The 18,328-nt window shown below is 41.7% G+C and overlaps 1 protein-coding gene across 13 annotated transcripts in view; it reads right to left on the reverse strand.

Moving 5' to 3' along the window:
- Nucleotides 1-18,328, reverse strand: part of TTLL5 (tubulin tyrosine ligase like 5) — a 145,550-nt gene that overhangs the window by 106,448 nt on the left and 20,774 nt on the right. For all 13 annotated transcript variants that reach the window (XR_005931968.1, XR_005931967.1, XR_005931969.1 and 10 more), the window contains 4 exons: nucleotides 13,278-13,379; nucleotides 13,058-13,149; nucleotides 10,873-10,980; nucleotides 1,437-1,518 (listed from right to left, as the gene is read on the reverse strand). Coding sequence is in view for 10 of the 13 variants with exons in the window: in XM_030003084.1 (XP_029858944.1) it covers nucleotides 1,437-1,518; nucleotides 10,873-10,980; nucleotides 13,058-13,149; nucleotides 13,278-13,379 (384 nt within the window). In the remaining 3 variants the exon portion in view is untranslated. The remainder of the gene's footprint in view (nucleotides 1-1,436; nucleotides 1,519-10,872; nucleotides 10,981-13,057; nucleotides 13,150-13,277; nucleotides 13,380-18,328) is intronic.

Genomic DNA, 18,328 nt, shown 5'->3' on the forward strand with positions numbered 1-18,328 from the left:
GACATAATCAACATGGGAGGAAAACTAGGTGATTTTCACACACATAGGTAAAGACAAAACAGCAACAGATTAATCTGTTTCTGTTCATCCTTTTTCACAGCTTTAGTCTTCTAATGCAGCAACGTATGGCCTTGTTTTAGCTCTGCTTGGCTAGAAGCGCTTTCTTTGAATGTACCTATGCTACATTTCATGGAGTAGATTGAGGTTGCTGCCGTAGAATTCTTAAAAACCACAATTACTTATGCCTCTTCCACATAAAATCATAAAATAGATGGGTTAGTTCTAATGGATGGGAACAAATGATTAGGGAAGGTGATAGACATGAAGAGGTCAGACAGTGGGGACAGATGGGAAGCATCCATAATTTTATCCAGTGGGAAAAAAAAAATAATTAAAAAAAAAAAGATCAATGAATACAGTTCAGATCAGATAGGCAAAGTCTGATTCCTTGGGAGCAGTGAAATCAGCCATCTTCTACAGCACAGTAATAGATGCCAACAGCTTGGACAAAGAAAATGGCAACCATAACAAAGCAGAGCAAAGGATGCAGATGTGAGTTAGAGTTTTAAGTAATAAAGGATGCAAATAATTCAGTGTGTATGTATGTGAGCACAAACCACCAAACCAGGAAATTAAATATTGTGGAAACATTCTAGTTGCACCTGAAAACAAAATGGGTACTATGGAAGCTAGAATTATGAACATTGTGTGAAAAAAATTTTTATGCAGGATAAAGAAGGACGGAAAAAAAGACGAAAATCAAGAGGAAGGTCAGATATGGCTATTCCAGGAACATAAGCTTGTTTATACTGCCATAACTGAAATATTACTCACAGTACTACAAAAGTGCATTGTGCATCTGTGCTCCTGTAAAGTTAAACAGTAGTCCAGCAAACACATATAGTTGGAGATTTAAAAAAAATAAATCCTCAAGCTTCATTAGAGTATGAGTGTCAGCATAAGGGCCAAGACAACACTCACTCTTTAGATTTTAGCTGAAGACAGTACCAGACCAAAAATTTGAGCCCAAGCATACATCTACATAATCAAGTCAAACATAATGCCTGAACTCTGCTTGGACTCCAAAATCTTAAAGTTTCTACTCAGCCAAGCAGATTGAAAGCCCACACAATAGTCTGGAGAGTTTCAAAATTTATCTATGATGGGAGATTATGAAGTGTTAACAATGATGATGGACTGTGGAGGAGAAATAATTAAAAAGAAAATGGAATCCCAACTGGGTTCTTTCAAACCCTATTGCTGCAATAAGTTTGTTTATGCAAAGGGAAAAGCAAAGGATTATCCTCCCTGTCAATTAGCAGTGGAACAAATACTCTGCAGGCATCATGAAATCATGCCCTCCTAGGACCACAAGTTTCAAGGACAACCATCTCTAGCAACAGTCCCAGCCTCATATTAAACTGGGAATCGCTTACCAGGCCAATGATGGGGATAGGTTCACTTCCAACAGCCAGGGCTTGAGAGTGTCATCAATAAGGACATCAAAACCATACAGCTCTGAAAACACAGCAGACACTGTAAGTTTACCTTACTGCACATTTAAACATTCAGATAAGGTCCAACATTAGTCTCTGTCAGGTCATTTCTATCTATATAATTTATGTTAAATCCAGTGAACTCTCTAAGGCTGAACAAATAATAACATTCCACAAGTGGGAAATTTCACTTCCTCAGAAACAAGATTAAATATATTCTGTTTGTGGGGGAAAAAGGCAAGCAGAAAATGAGTTGTAGGAAAGAATTATATAACAAACCTAAACTCTTTGCTGTCTGCAAACTGCAGTTCATGCAGAACTCTACTACTTGTTTTCTGAATTTCTTGAACTGACGCAAGCACAGCAGGTCCAATCTACTTCTTCCATTGGATCCTGGAAACAACCAAACTTCATTCTCCCTTTCACTTTTTAATCCCTAAATTCACTGTTCCAGTCAGCTATCGAAAATCTTGCTTCTTTCAAGCATCAGCTTCTTTTCAATTATCGCTGTATGTTTTTCTGCAATAACCCCCGGGGAGTACAAAAGCCTTCTCAGCAGCTCCCTCTACATGAACAACCTCCCATAACTCTTGATCTTATTGACAGCTTGCCACTTTGCAGCAAACCACTATAGAAATACTTTTTCCTTAGTTTCTAAAACATTCATAACATATTACATCTGCTAGATGTGTTCTGCTCTACACAGGTCAGATTGAAGCCAGCTTCCCATTCCAAGACGAATTTTACTATTTCACTCTATACACACGTTCTCTCTAGTTTGGAAAGATTTGCAAGAAAGATGCTACACAAAGACAACTGTAAATCAGAAGTTGGCATTAATGCAATTCCCTCTTCCAGCATTAAGAAATATAGTTAATGATCATCAGGGTAACTTATGCACATTTTTTCAAAACACTGCAGAACAGGGTATTGGCAGAGAAGAAGGATTTCCATGGAATTAACCAGTTCCCTAGTGCCTGGAGTGAAAGCAGGAGAATTTCTTTGCCATGCTGCTTTCCTTGAATTCTGGCCTTGGCCTTTTGTCGCCTGCCTGACGTTGATGCTGGCTCCGGGGAGCTGGACTGCTTGACAAGATCTTCCTATGCAGACAGCTGTGCAAAAGCTCATGTAGCTTATAATGGGAAGTTAATGAGCTGTGGGGGGGACTTGGAAGGGGAGGAAATGGCAGCAGAGTGAGTATTGCCTGCTCACTCTTCTAGACTGTGTAGCCAGACATTGAGTGGGAAGCAAAAGAGCAGAGAGTTAAGGAGTTGGTTCACTCCAAAGAAATGAGGCTGAATCTACATTTGGCTCTCCTGCTCCCTAGACGGGAAAGGCTGCAGTAGAGGGAAAAGGAGGAGGTGGGGATTACAAGTATAAACATTAGCAAAGCATTTTGACCAGGAGAAACTTCTGATTATTTTAATACACTATTTCAAAATACAAACTCAGGTTTGGTGAAGACCTGTGAGTCTTAATAGCATAGCAAACTCCAGTGGACAGGCAGCTGATGCCCAAGGCAGAGAAGCAATGAGTGGGCCTGTGGCAGCTGCTGGTCTGCGACCTCCCAATCCCAGCCAGGAAGCAGAGCATTTTGTTTTTACTAGCTGTTGCTTTTGCTGCTGGCCATTCCCTCCCTCTGCCCGTCAAAGGACCTCTGCTAGTATTTTGGCTCCTCTGACTTTGTCCTCCTCTCTGACACTTTTCTCCCTTCCAAACTACTTGCTCTTTAAACCTCCCTCTTTCCCATCCAGTCACTCACTCACTCCATCCACTTTTACAAATACATGAGGGAAACCTCTTGACCTTAGCTAGCCCTGACCATGCTGCTGGTGCTTTACACTCCTTTCCCTTGTGTCCGCCTTGTTTATTAGGACAGCAAGCTCTTCACGGTATCCCTGTTGACTCAATTCCATTCCATTCCAACACAGACATCTAATGCCACCTGCAATGCCTTAGGGTCTCCTAGGAAGACTCCACTGCTGCTCCCTAATGCCCCAAGCTTCATGTATTCTAGGTCATATCTACAACCCCTAGACAGATGTCTGCTACCTCAGGGCACCAGGAGCTACACAATATCCATGTTCTGGCAACAGAATCAAGCCTCACAGGTTCCCACAGAGGGCTTAGCACGAAGGGGTTCTCAAGTCTGCCTGGCATACTAGGGCACAAACAGAAGACAAATTACCTGTGGTTTCAACTATCCCAGAAATATCTCCTTAGCCCTCTTCCACATTTGGAAAATGCAATACCTAGATTAAACACAGAAGAAGTATCCTTTCTACTGTGAAACACCACTACCATTTGTAAAAATAAATACACAGGCAGCACAAAGATGTAGAATCACATGAGCACAGCAAGATCAGAAGTATATCGTCTGCAATTACCAACTTAAGCAAGCTTGTCATTTCCCTCTAGAGAGAGTAAAGAAAATAGAACGACAGAGAGAAACACATGCCTCAGGCTGTGGCAATGGTAGGTTTATGACAATCCACCTTGTACCACTATTGTTATTAAGGGAAGAATAGAAGAAACTAAGATAGCAAGTTTCCACAGTGCCTTCCCATGCTCCCCTCCCCTTGCTACTACAATCCACAAAAACATGTTTCACCCTTGACATTTGCTAAAGAGATTGGGATTATATAAGGAGGTACCAGCTGTTGCCAAGACTCAGCAGGAACAGCCTGCCTCTCCCCTCCAACCCCCATAGAGAAGTCACTGCTGACCGAGCTTCCCATCCTCCCAAGAGAAGGGCTAGCTTCAGACTAAAGTTTAACAGCAACAGTTCAGCCAGAGATATTTTTTTGCCAATGTCATTATTTAAGACTGCGGAAGGCTAGAGACATGGTCTCAAGCTTTTTGGTTCTGGTAAACTACCATGTATTCCAAGTTTGGTTTATAATCCTGTCAAAGACTGCACTGGCACTCCCTTTTAGAAAATCTCCCCAAAGAATTTGCTATTCTTTGTAAGTCTAGAAACTAAGTCACAAGTGATAGCCTCGTAGCGCAAACAACGTTTTCATGATTTTGCATAGAATGAATAAGCTCAGTTCCTAGAGGGTTGCAATTATTGCGGTCGTAATTCTAGTCTTTGTTTTCAGCTTGTTCACTGAACAAAAAAGAAGAAAACTTTACTGCAAAGTACATATTCTGCAACTGAATGGAGGCAACCTGAGGTTATGAAGGGACACATATACACTGAAAAAAAGCTGCACAGTATGCAACACTTTTGCTTTTGCAATAAAAAATGATTTTCTCATTTTAAGCAGGAGCATATTTAAGGACATTCCTAATCCAAGGAACTACACCTGTGCCACTGAAATTCAAGTCTTCCCTTTTTCCTTCCTACTTCTCCTGTGCTTTATAAAGGAAGGAATCCTGCAGACCATGCTTACAGACAACTTGTATCAAGGAGCTTCAGTTAGAAAAGTTAACTGTGCTACAATTTCATCCAAAACAGCAACCAGTCAGTGCAAGGGAGAAAAACTTCTAAGAGTATAGTGATGGACATACTCCTTTGTTGAACATATTGCCAAACTTGAGGGTTCAGAGACTACATAGTATTTTGTAAATGAACTCCATCACTTTATCTAGTGATGGTACAGTACCTGCTTCAACTCTGGTAGAGCACATCTTAACAGTTATGGGGACATGAACAAATCTACATCTTGGGGGCTATCACAATCAGGTCCCAAATCATTCCCATTACTCTACAAAAGGCCAACATAACAGTTTAGGCTTTGATAAGCAAAAGGCCATACTGTATCATATCAAGTAATAGAACAGAAGCTTCTACTTCGGACACCAAAGGCTTTGGGGAAAGTACTGGTACTGTAGTCTTGTGCAGTAATTTCCCTTGCACTCCAAATAATACAGCTTAACTCCCTTTGCTAGAGAACTTTGTTTTATCAGAGAAAGGCTTTATCTCTCAGTGTTATTACAGGAAAGGACCCAACAAGAGGGGACAGAATTATTCCACATGTTAGTGTTCTTGTCTACTTCACAAGATGCAGCCTGCACCTGCCAGAGTTTGTCACACTAGCTTGGCCAAACTGTAATTACCTCATTTAGAGGCACTTTTTCCACAATAAGTAACCAGAGAAAGTCCATCACTTATGACTTCTCAAGCTTTTTTCCTGCTACTGGAGCCTGAAGGACACTTAGTCACATTCCCAATAAAGTCTTCAGAAATGGATTAATTTCAGGGTGCCTATGTAGAATCATAGAGTGTCTTGAGTTGGAAGGGGCCCATAAGGATCATGAAGTCCAACTCCCTGCTCCTCGCAGGATTACCTAAAACTAAATCATATGACTAAGAGCATCATCCAGATGCTCCTTGAACTCTGACAGGGTTGGTGCCCTTAAGGAGCCTGTTCCAGTGACCGACCACCCTCTCAGTGAAGAACCTTTTCCTAATGTCCAGTCTGAACTTCCCCTGACACAGCATCATTCCATTTCCTCATGTCCTACCACTGGTCACCAGAGAGAGGAGATGAGCACCTCCCGCTTCACTGCCTCTCTTCAGGAAGTTGTAGACTGCTACGAGATCACCCCTCAGCCTTCTCTTCTCCAAGCTGAACAAGCCAAGTGACCTCAGCTGCTCCTCCTAAGTCTTGCCCTTGAGACCTTTCAACATCTTGGTTGCCCTCCTTCATAAACCACTACTTTCTTTGGTGAAGGAAAGATTACAGTTGGACTCATCACCTGTACCAAAATCAGACTTGGAATCTTCCTTCTATTCTGAAGTCAGAAAACCTAATAAGGCCATCTTCAAGGCTAACAGCAAAGAACAGGAGTCTTGGTGCAAATTGGGCTGCCTTTATGAACCTAAATAAATTATCACCCATGAAGGAGAAAGTTCTTCAACCCAGCATGTGAGATCATAGTGAGTGAAGAGGTTAACATCCCAATAACCACCTTTGGACATCACTTAACTTCCCTTATGTCACTGGGAAACAGCAGAGTAGATATGCTGCTACTTGTTCTTCAACAAACTTAGGTGGCCAAATTAAGAAAATGTAGTAGCAGGTAGATCAAAATAAAAGTCAGCAGACTCCATAGATACATGGGTACATGACATGAAGGAGAAAGAGAGCATGTTTCCTGACTTCACTAGCCCAAGTTCTTCTGATTTCAAGCTCCTAAATCCCAACAACCGTAGCCCCAAACAAACTAAGAGACAATAACCTGGTCTTCCTCGCTTCCATGTTCCTGTCTATCTGCTAAAGACCTTAACATCACTACCAGAACCAATGAGAAGCCAGGGTTGATTCAGACTTTGGTAACACAAGTCTACTGATGATAAATTGACAATGCTGATCATTTCTTTATAGCTGGTTTTGGAAGACTTAATTCTTCCTAGGTCTGCCCCAGCACCCTGAAAAAGAAAACTGGTGCTACCAAGCTGAGAACAGCTTCCTAAAGAAACCAGAAAGCTTCTGCAGCAACAGAGATCCTGACTCTTTCAGCTCAGCTGTGGGTTTTAAGTCATCAACTATCAGTTAGGTACCATTTAGAGCTATGAAGTGACAAGTAAGGAAAACAGAGCAGAGAGAGACTCCTACAGGAGTTACCATTAGAAGAACTATCCCTTGAACTCATTTTATCCTTCAGACTCAGCTGACAGCTTTGTTAAATTCTGAAGATATAGTTATATTACAAAACCTACCTTGGCACATTGGATCATCAAAAGACCTGTCCTGGAAGGTACAGAGCTCCTGAATCTGATAGCAGCCAGAGGGCTCTAAGGACAACCTTTTTCAGATTCAAAATCTGGCTTTAAAGCAAAGACTGACAGTAAGGATATAAAAATAGAATGGATTAAGCTTCGCAAAAGCAACGTAAGTGTAGGGAATACCTGTTCTGCTTTTCCTTGACATGTCATCTATGAAACCAGAAAACAATATAAGATATGCGTATCGTGTATGTATGGCTGACCTAAGTCTCTAAGCAGGGACTCACCCATACTCATGTCAAGCAAGTCTGCACAGCAATTCCTTAAGAAACTCAAAATTCCAGTGTCCTGCAGAATTCGTTATGGAGCAGACCAGCACTGTTCAATACTAAAAAAGGCTACCATTCACCCAAACAGGTCAACTGCTACTACTACTAAAATTAAATGCTCATGAAGAGCAGCAACACAGATGGTTGAAAAAGGGTCATGAGATACAAATGAAGACTTTTTTAAGCATTTAGCTCCAGGTCAGCACCACTCAAGTAGTACAATAGTTTATTGTTTGCTCCATACCATCTTAATGTAGATGTGATTAGAAGCATAAGCCTGACCAGTTCAGCCTTAGCACACAGGAACAGCCAAGTAAGAACCTCATTGCTTTGGTGGGATCAAGAGGCCTATTATCATATCCTGCCTTCTTGATTGCAGAAGAGCTCAACAGTGTCACAGCTGGGTTGACTAGAGCTGGGAATGAAACTGGGGACTTAAATCTATTGCTTCTTCAGGATCATGTTTCAGTGAGTACAGAAAATGGTGCTATACTGGATGCTGGCAAAAATATGTGCTGCACCTAGTTGCCTTCATTTCATCCCCTACTAAACCATCCTACAGAGAGATTTTTCAGTCTGTCTGAGAGCAAGTCTCGCTACCTTTTCTAGCCTACCCAGAAGTGCTTACTCCAGGACTAATGCAGTCTTTAATTGGCTTGGGCACATGTACCCCTATCATACCTCCTGCTCCCACACTGAGATGTCATGTCCCTCACAGGCAGTGCAAAATCCAGTTTTTCTTAAAGAAGGCTCCAGAGGCAACCAACAACTCAACTGGTGACCAGCTTCAGGACAATGCAGTGGTTCAGAGTCCTGCAGCATGCCCTCCTCTGGGGCTACTGGTTAAGGCAATTTTTACTTGCAGCTTAATTTTACATGAGGAGTTATTAGCTAATCATAAAGAACAAAATAGAGGCTTGAGATCACATTGTTAATAACAATGCACGAACAAGGCTGCAACAAAATCATGTAGTACTTACACTACTTTGTGATGCACTTCAGACGAACAAAACTACTGAGCATCCCAAGTCCTCTGAGAACTGATGATTACTAGAATGCAGTAAACAGCTGACATGACATGGCCAAAAGGGGACTCACTACAATCTTTCCACAAATTGTCAGTAGCACTCCACTTTGACATTAGAAAAAGAATCTTCCTGACCTACCACTCTCACTTTCTAGGCAAGCATGGGTAGCTGGAACCATACAGTCTCACAAGTCTTATTTTAGAACATGAAGAAGCCATGAATGGAGTCTCTTCCCTCAAATCTAGAAAACAAGTATATTACATTAAAAAAAAATTTACTTGGGAAAGGAATGAAGGACCACAGCAGTGCTACACTGTTACATAAATAAAATGGGCAACCTAATCTAGACAAATAAGTACTTGTGATTTAATTTTTAGCAAGAAGGTGGCAACTGTGCTGGAGTCCTATTCCCTGGAACAACAGCATTACTAAGACTAGAGTAGAATACACATTGTTAGTCATATTTTTCTAGAAGTTTTCCAAACAAGGCCTACCTCTGTATCTGAATCTCAGACACAGGTTTCTGAAGTCTGAGATAGACTGATCATTTGAAAAGTTTCTCAGGACACACATACAGTTTCATTGTTCACAGCCCAAAATGAAAAAAAAAAAGAAAAAAAGAAAAAAAAAGCTCTTGGGAGCCTCTGCATGCTGCCTTGAAATCTTCATTGCCAGTTTTCTCCCTCATGTTAACAGCTATGAACTCAGCCATTCTGAATGTTTCCAGCTAGAAAAAACATCTTTTTTTACAACAGGGTTAAAAGTGGCACAACCAAAGAGTGTCAGAACAAGACACGTGGATGAAGAATGAGCCGTACAACATGACAAGGGCAGTTCAAATCCTTGGGACAAGGACCACCACTTAATTGTGGGGGAAGGTGGCAGAAAGTACTGAGCTCTGGAAATGCCTCAGGCTCCCTAGGGAAGCAGTATGGCTCCTACTTAAGCTCTCTTTCCTGGGAAGCTCTTAATTTATGTTTACACTGAAATAAATGGAACAAAACAGTTTATTTGTGGGGGAGCATCTGAGAGGGTGGTTAGTGCAGCCCTGGGGAGGCAGCAGGAAGTGGGATAACCTCAGAGCCAGGCCCAGCAAAAAGTACATGAGGAACATTAGTTTCCACATACACAGCTCAGAAGAATCTAGAGACACAACTGAGGAAGGAAAAGGGAGAAGCAAAAAAAGAGGCAGTTAAAGTTTTTTTGTGTGCCTTTTTTTTTAATCCAGTTGTTGATATTTCTGGAGTAGCTGATAAACTGCTACTTCACTAAAACTATTATCTAATTCATAAATACCCATGTATGCCAAGGTTCTCCAACTTTGAACAAAGGCATCAGAGTCAGTCAGGAGAAACTAAGGCCAGAGAGGTAGCTAGTTTGGCAGGTAACTAAACAATGTATCAACCATTACTCCTCCTTGACTCTTGACTATCTCATCACACCCAAATATCCAAAGATGACAGCATTTACGTTAGAGTATTGAAAGCTGCAGAATTGTCAATACCCAAGTGCAATGCAAGGACCACACAAATGGATTTACCTGTCACGGCTAGTTTAAATATAAATCCCAATACCTAAACATGGGATAGCTTAAGCCAAGCTTGATCTTTGGTTTAAGCACTGACAGAGACTAATTCTAGACTCATTTCCCCTGTCCTGAGACTCCATCTTCGTGCGTGTATACACATGAGCAAAGGGTGGCTAAGAGCAGGAGGAGGCCTCTTTAGGGAAGGTTGGGAAGCAGCCACTGGAAAGCGGGAGAAGGCACACTGTGGTACCAGCCACTGCTTTCTGGACCTCATCCCAGCATCTGCTGCCAGTGAGTTCTCAAATCCCTTTGCCAGCACACAGTTCTGCATCCAGCTTCTGCCAGAAATAGGCTTCGACGCCACCATGCGGTACTCTCACACAAGCACAAGCCCAGAAGCATTTACCACGACTGTCATTCCAGGGACTACATTACACATTCCTCCCTAGTCCTCAGATGCATGCAGGACAATAATTCAGAACTACATTGGGCTAGATGGCTCAATAGAAAATATTAAATGCTCTAAAGAGATATTTAATAGTGGGTCGGTAATTTCAACTTTCCAGCACTTCCCCAGTTCCTTTTCAAGTTCCTTTTCATCATCCCATTTTCTAGCATGAGATTCTGATGAATGACACTGGCACATGGGCAACCGGGATTCAACATCCCCTGCCCTCACAGAGGCCTATACGGAACAAAAAACCCAGTATCTGGCTTCCTTGCAATAGGGAATGCACATTTCTCTGCAGCATCAGAAAGCTGGAAGTTTCAAACAGTACTCAAGAGCCAATCAACAAAGATGCCCGCAGTGCCTTACCAAAGCAGCTGCCACGATGTGAAAGAAAAGTTTTACAGGCTGTGGCTATGGCCAGCTCAGCAGAAACTACAGTCTTGATAATCAGGTCTTCCACGTTGGCCATCAGTGCTGCAAGGAGGGGAGGAAAAAAAAAAAAAGTAGATTGTGAAGTAGCACACAATATCTAGAAAAGCATGAGAATATGCATATGGACAGATACCTTTGTGAATCAAAGCACGTGAGAGCCTATGGATGACAAAGCAATGATGTTTGGAAATCCATGCAAGCATAAGTATATAGATACATGCGTAAGTATCCTAGTGCAAAAATACTCACAAATGAGAGTGATAGAAGTGAGTACATGTACAGTGCAAGTAAGCAGAAACATGTGGCAAGCACATCAGCACAAGTCAGCTGGAGTCTGATCACAGTCAGAGTATTAGGAAGGATTAAACAAGAGTGGGTTAGTGAGATAAGCCCTTAAACTACAGAGAATAAGCTATAGCCACTGAGATACAAAAAATTTTCTTGTGGACTTTAATGAGATAACTGTTCTGTGATGTTGCACCTTCCTCTAAAGCAGCTGTTCCCATACCATGATTCACAAATCATTTCAAAATTATATGACTGGTGACAGCTCTCAGTCCTGCTGACCTATAGATAATCTGCAGTTTCAGTAAGGAAGCTCTCTCCAGCTCCTGTATGAGCCTGTAAACAGAGCTCAGGAACAGAAATCTGAGCTGACAGAGGGAGCAAAAGGGAAGAAAAGATGCACATTAGATGTAGACCCGGATTCTACACTCGGCTTGGGATGTGTCATGCAATATAAAGAACACCACACTTAGTTTCTGTTTTCAACAACAAGGAATAGAGAAGTGAGAGGAGAAGGCAATAAACAAACACTGGAGTTGTAGTCTGAAAAGTTAGTAGGGATGATAGGACAGCCTTCCTCACCCCTCAAAGGGAGCACAAGCAAACACACAAGACCTCTAGCAAACCCACACAGACATTTGGTATTCCCTATCCCAAAGAACATCTAGTACAAAGCACTTGACTAGAGAGTTCAATTTAGGCCTACAATTACTATTTCTCATGTTCAGATGATGACATGCAGGGACCTGAATAATTACAGAGGATAATGCAAGCAAATTCAGATGTGAACTTCTGTGCCAGAAGACCACTAAGTGGAAGCAACACAGCATGGGAATGTCTAAGTGCACATAAACGTCCCAGAGCACAAAACTTGCCAGCCCAGACAAGGCCAGCACTTTCCAGCCAGCATTCTGCCTCCGTACGACCAGAACCAGATGCATCAGAGAAAGGTGCAAGAAGCCTTGTAATGGATAGAGAAACCTGCTTACATTGCTGAGCAATTTACTTCATAATTAAGAGTGCATGTTTTATACTTTAGGTTGGGGTGGGGTGTGGAAATGTATCAATATAAGTAACTGCATACACAGCTTACTGAAAACATATGGTGCAAGTAATTGGACAGCCATGTACGCGTATGATGGGGAAAAAGTCTACTTCCATCTGAAAGCCAGATTGAAACCCCTTCCTCCAACATCTAAGTGCACCCTGGCAACATTTGCAATATGGGCATAGCTGCTATGAGTAGTGTTACTGATGCCTCAGTATCACAGGTATTTATTCCTTAAAGGATATACCTGGATTCTGCTCTGCAGATGCATTTACTCCCAGCAGACCTGGCAAAGGTGTGGAAGAGGGAGCTATTTTATATGAAACACAGACTGAAATGAAAACACCCAGCAAAAACCTGAGCCATGGAAAGATGACACCACATCCAAGAGTCATTCAAACTGGCACAGTTCTCCAGAGGTTGGTCACTCATCAGCCTGAACAGGCCATGGGAGCAGTAGAGGGAGGGAAGCTTTTAGAAGGAATGGAATGACCTTAAGAAATGGGAAATGTAGGTAAAATATTAAGAAACACACCCTGAGAAAGTCTCAGAATATTATTTGCAAAAGGGAAGGGGTAGGCCTCATCTCTGGGGATAGGACCCATCTCTGGTGATAGAGAATAAATGCACAGCTCTAGTGAGAAAGCTGTAAGGAACAATGCTTCCCTCCACCCTGCTCCGGTGCTAAATGGGACTCACGGGGGCTCTTCCCTGACTTCTTAGGATTCACACAAGTGAGATGATTAAGATTCAACAAAGGAATAAAAGAACAAGATCTGTACTGACCTGCAGTGTCTCTCCCCTCTTGTTTTAAGTACCTCAGCATTGCACTCATGCTCCACTTGTTTCCATAATCCTCTACTTCAGGATCATCACAACTGAAAATAAATTAAAGAAACAAGTTGACACCACTGGCCTACCTCTATGGACTTGCGCCAGCCTTAGACCAACTTAGGTAAATTGACCCAACCTTCTAGAGATCAAGTTCCATTTTCCAGCCAAGTACCTGACATAATCTCCACTTTTCTTGTTGACGCTGTAGTTGGTCAGATGCATGAACTGGTTTTTAATGTTCTTGGATGCCTGGTCATACCTCACTGTTGCAAACCTGTAAAGAAGGATAAAGATTCACAGTAGTTCTTGAACAAGTGACATGTTTGCTAAATATCACCTACTACACAGACCACTCAACAACAGCAGCTAGGGAGAGAATGCATGTAATGAGACTTCATCAAATGCAACCTCTCCTCAGAAAAAATACTGTTTATTCTCAAGGGCCACATCCAGGTGCATTTAGTCTCTTTTTCAATGTCTTAGAGCAGGGAGTTCCATTTGTTCTCCTGGGAGTTTTCACAGCCTAACAGTGTACACATAATGCTAGGCACATTTTTTCTCAACTGCTTAGATTTCTGGTCCTTGGGCATCCTGGCCAAACAGGCCACTTTGCTTTAGACAGTCAGTGTTACAGTCCCCTCATTTTCACAATAGGACCTACCATGAATACGTAAGATCCACTGGTCCTGGGAAATGCACACATTCAGAGCAATCATACTACATATGCATACCATAGTCAATATTTCCTGAAGTCTCATACAAGCACAGCTCAGTTCTCGTGTACTCCAAGGATGCTTTAGGAAAGGCTGAAGGTGGGAACAGATTTCTGCCACCACCAACTACATAACCTACAACTGCCAATCCTCCTTCTCAAGAGGCATCCAGGAAACCAGGTACAACCTGCAGGCCAGACCAATTTGTTCAACAAGGCAGCATTTGCTCCAGGGTGCTGTCATTCTCAGGGACTACACAGCCCTTCCATATCTCAAAGATGTCACCTAGCTGTGTACAAAGAAAGGGACTGTAGGGAAGATCACAATCAGGAGCAAGATACTGCTACAAGCTTACCTAGTGTCCATATGAACCCTGTTACAGCCAACAATACCACAGTTAAATCAGCCTGTTTATTATGGAAACAGTGGTAACCTCCTGATTAAAAGGTATTACCTGTACTGTAACCAAGCACCCCATCACCACTCCCTTAGCCATACACTACTGTCACAGATGTTTGTGTTGAAATGAATCAAAGAATTGAGCCAACTGAAAAATAGCCCAGGATTTTGGTTTGTAAGGCATTTGAGGGATTTTTTTTTTTTTTTTTTTTTTTTTTTAGTTTTGTGTTGGGGCGGGCCAGAGGGAACAGGATGTGAAAGGGAGAAGGGTGTGAAAGGACAAAGGTAGAGCAGCTCCCTGATCCAGCTACAAAGTTGTAACTTGATTTCCCCCACCCCACCCGTCCAGTGGCCACACAGACCTAAGCTACCCATACTCTTTCCTCAACTATCTGCCTTCATTTTACCTGCACAATACCAGCACAAGAGTGTCTGTCCTGCACAGCAAGCCATCTAAAACCAGCCTTTTTTGCTAAGCTGTTTATCAAATCAGATCAGTTCACAAGCACAGGAATACAGAACAAAATTGCACTGAAGCAATTTAAACAGTAATCTCATCAATAGCACACCTCTTTAAGAAGAGGTTGAATGAAGGCTGAAACAATATAAGCTGCTGGGGAAGTGGGAAGGACTTCCTGCAACCAACTGCTAGGACAGTTGCCCATGCTACCCCTCCATTCCACTTTGCACCCTGAAGCCAGAGGGAAACTGATCATGCCTGTGCCAGGAAAGGCCAGGGTCAACATGAGAATGGGAACAGCAGCCAGGAAGAGTGTAAGACTGTTCTCTTGGTAGCCATGCCAATTTAAAGTGCTTAAAATTACATCTTGTGCAAAAGTTGCTTTCTAAATGTGTAGTTGCATGATCAGCCTTTGTCAATCTAAGGATGCACTGCAACTGAAAGCTCATCAACTGCTCAGTTGCACACTCCAGCCACTCTACTTGATCTCCTCCACAGATTACGTAGCCACAGGCAAGTTGGATCACTTCACATATCTGACTGAACAGCCACTTGCGCAGATATAGAAAAATACGAATAAACTTTCAATCAGATGCAGGTACACCCTCTTTCAGACATAACAAAGGAGAGTGTTAGGACGCAGAGTCAGGACAGAAAGAGGGCAGTGCCTCCATTTTAGGAGCAGGTCACAAAACAACTTAAAAAAATAAAAATCAAACATCAAGCAGAGGATAATACTATTTGTGGCAACATTTGCAAAATCCTACATCCAGACAAGGACATGCCATCAAGTTAAATGTAATGCAATAAAATAATTCCAGTTGGAAGGGAGCTACAGTGATCATCTAGTCCAACTGTAATAATTTTCTTATTCTGCATGTAATCAATTCCTGTTTCAATATATATTTTAGGCCTCAGACTTTGGAGAAAAATAAATAAAACAAAAGATCGACGGCAGAATCCAGGGCATCCGGTTGGCAGAGTGACTAGCATAAGCCACTGCTAAACACCACAGCTTGTAACAGCAAGCACATTGTAGTTCAAAAACACAGAACAAAAACAACAACAAAAAAATCAACAAGAGAAAAAACACCTTGCTCTTGACCCTGGCCACCCTCCTATACCACAATAGCTTAAGATGCCAATGTCTCAAAAGAGATAAAGGGGAGTAAGAAAGGGTAAAGGCAGTCAGACATATACTATCCTAAGCCCTGGCAAGAGGAAAAGTACGTACCAAGGAGAGCAGGGTTACTTGCAAGAAAAGGAGAGTAGATTTGTGTGAAGCCTCAAAGCAAGAAAAGGGAGACAGCACTCAAGAAAAATGGAAGAGGGAGAAAGGGAAGGGAATTTGGAGCATCTGGCTGTGCAACAAAGTTAGTGTCCAGAAAAGAACGCATCCCCAATTTGCTTTATTAATAGTCATCTCTCTTCATCCTTCCCCTATTATTTTCCATAGCTGAGAAGCTGAACTATACAATGACATCTAACAAGTTACACCAAAAAATCCTTCCTTTAGAAAGAACTGCCCCCCACCAAAAAAAAAAAAAAAATTAAAACAAAGCCACTACTTTCCTCACTTGGCAGCCATTTTGAGAAATACCTTTCTCTCCACAAGAGCTATACCAGCAAATCCATGATGATGCTCATCAGATTAAATCTATCCTTAAATACACAGGTGGAGCAGGAAAAAAACCCAAACAACTCCATGATGTAATTAACTCTAAGCGGCAAGGTTAAAAAAAGTGAATAAGATTTTGCACCATATTTTTCTGAGCTTTAACTACATATGAAGTCAAAGCAGCTGGCAACAGAAAAGAGTTTGGACATTTGGATCCCTTTCCACATATTTCCACAGCTTAAAGTATTTTAATTTCTTTTCAGTTTAACTGTAAGTATCCTGGATTTAGCACTTCTGTTTTGAAAATAGTGACAACAGCCCTATCATGTATTTTGTTCTTCATGATCTCCACTTCAACAATCATTTATTAGCAGCATACTGAAAGCATTTGTTGATAACATGCTTTCAGCCAGATCCTGGAAGATAGCGAGCACAAGCAGCAAGCTATTTCACAAAGTCATGGCTCCCTCGATACTTTGAAGCAGAGGGCAATTAGGTTCACCATGCTTAGCAGCTTCTTACTTTTTTAATTATGTACATAATCAGAAATATGAGGATACAAACCCTTGGCAGATGTAGACAAGACTTCTAAAACAGCCGTATTTCTTTACCTTGCAAATGCTTGCATTAGTTTCCTTCTACAGAGACCGTCCTTAATTGTTAGGTGGTCTGAGCTCCAAGCCCATAGAATTCACATTTCCATGGGACTGATTATTCAGAAGGGATTTCTAGAGCTCTTAGTACATAAACTTTCTCTTCTACTAGGATGTTGTCATCTTAAGGGATATCATGGGCCAGTTCAGCAATGCATCAAAAAAATACAAAACATTAAATTACTCAAATTTATTATCAAACTTTAAACAACAGAATCAAATGCCAGCTTAATACATTCTCCAAGAGCTGGTTTGACAGCCTTACTAGCCTCATGCTAAGTGCAAGTCTGCAAATGGAAAATCCAAGTTATTTCTAGAGCCTCTATCAATAGCCTCTGCATGTTAGAATGGTGACAGATCACAAGTACAATGCTGACAATAGCCCACACCCCTTACACTGTGTCTCGCCCTTGCTTGCAATGGAAGAGCATTACTACCACTGAAATATCAGTTATGATTACCTTCAGTACTCTATAGTTCTACAGCTTTTCACACTATACTTCACTGTATCTTTCTTCCACTGTAGTAACAAGGCTACTCATCCACCACACTTGTTCTCCCCAGGAAAAGACAAGAGACTTGCATGCTACAGAATGTCTTACTTAACAGAAATTTTCAGGTTATTTTTAGAGACACTAAGGTCATAGGAACAGGCCTTACAGTAAAAGTAGAAAGTAGGAAAACTTCAATGTTTGTAAAATCATCTAGGTGTTAAGCTGAGATTAGAATAAACACTTGAGAAATCTTACAATCTTTTAGAGGATGATTTCATTTCAGGGCCCCTCTCTTTTCCAATTTCATTTCAGGTTCCCCCTCTTTTCCAATTTTGGGCCACGTCTAAGAATAGAATATTTGTCACCTGAAAGATAAGGGCCAAGATCCTAAAAACAGTTTAGAACCTATATGGTAAGGTGGCACAGAAAATAAAGGGCAAGCCTGATGTTTTCCCAGTAACACAATTTACCACAAGCACATGCTGCAACATTCTGCACGAGCTATTTTCCTAAGCACTAAAGGCTTCATGCCCAGGTATCTCATATTGCTATAATCCAGCCAAAGAGTGTTGAAGGCACAAATAACTGAGGCCAGGTCATCATCTGCCAGGACAGGACTTTCCTAGCCAAAGCATTACTCGTGGATGCTGCTATGTGGGAGCCTGCAATCAGCCAGGAATCCAAGAGTACTCCTAAGCTGGAGACTGAACTGTCCCCATGCAGAGGCGCATCTTCAGCCAAAAGATACTATTTTAACAAGTGAAACTCGTCAAAACGCTATCTTCTGCTCACTAACACCACCTCTTTCTTGCTCTGCTTCAAGCAACTCTTATTTTTCCCCAGTGTGATCTGATCCTGTACAAGATCTGGACTACTCCATAGGCTT

This window comes from Aquila chrysaetos, chromosome 2 (genome assembly GCF_900496995.4).
Source record: "Aquila chrysaetos chrysaetos chromosome 2, bAquChr1.4, whole genome shotgun sequence".
NCBI classification, from domain to species: domain Eukaryota; kingdom Metazoa; phylum Chordata; class Aves; order Accipitriformes; family Accipitridae; genus Aquila; species Aquila chrysaetos.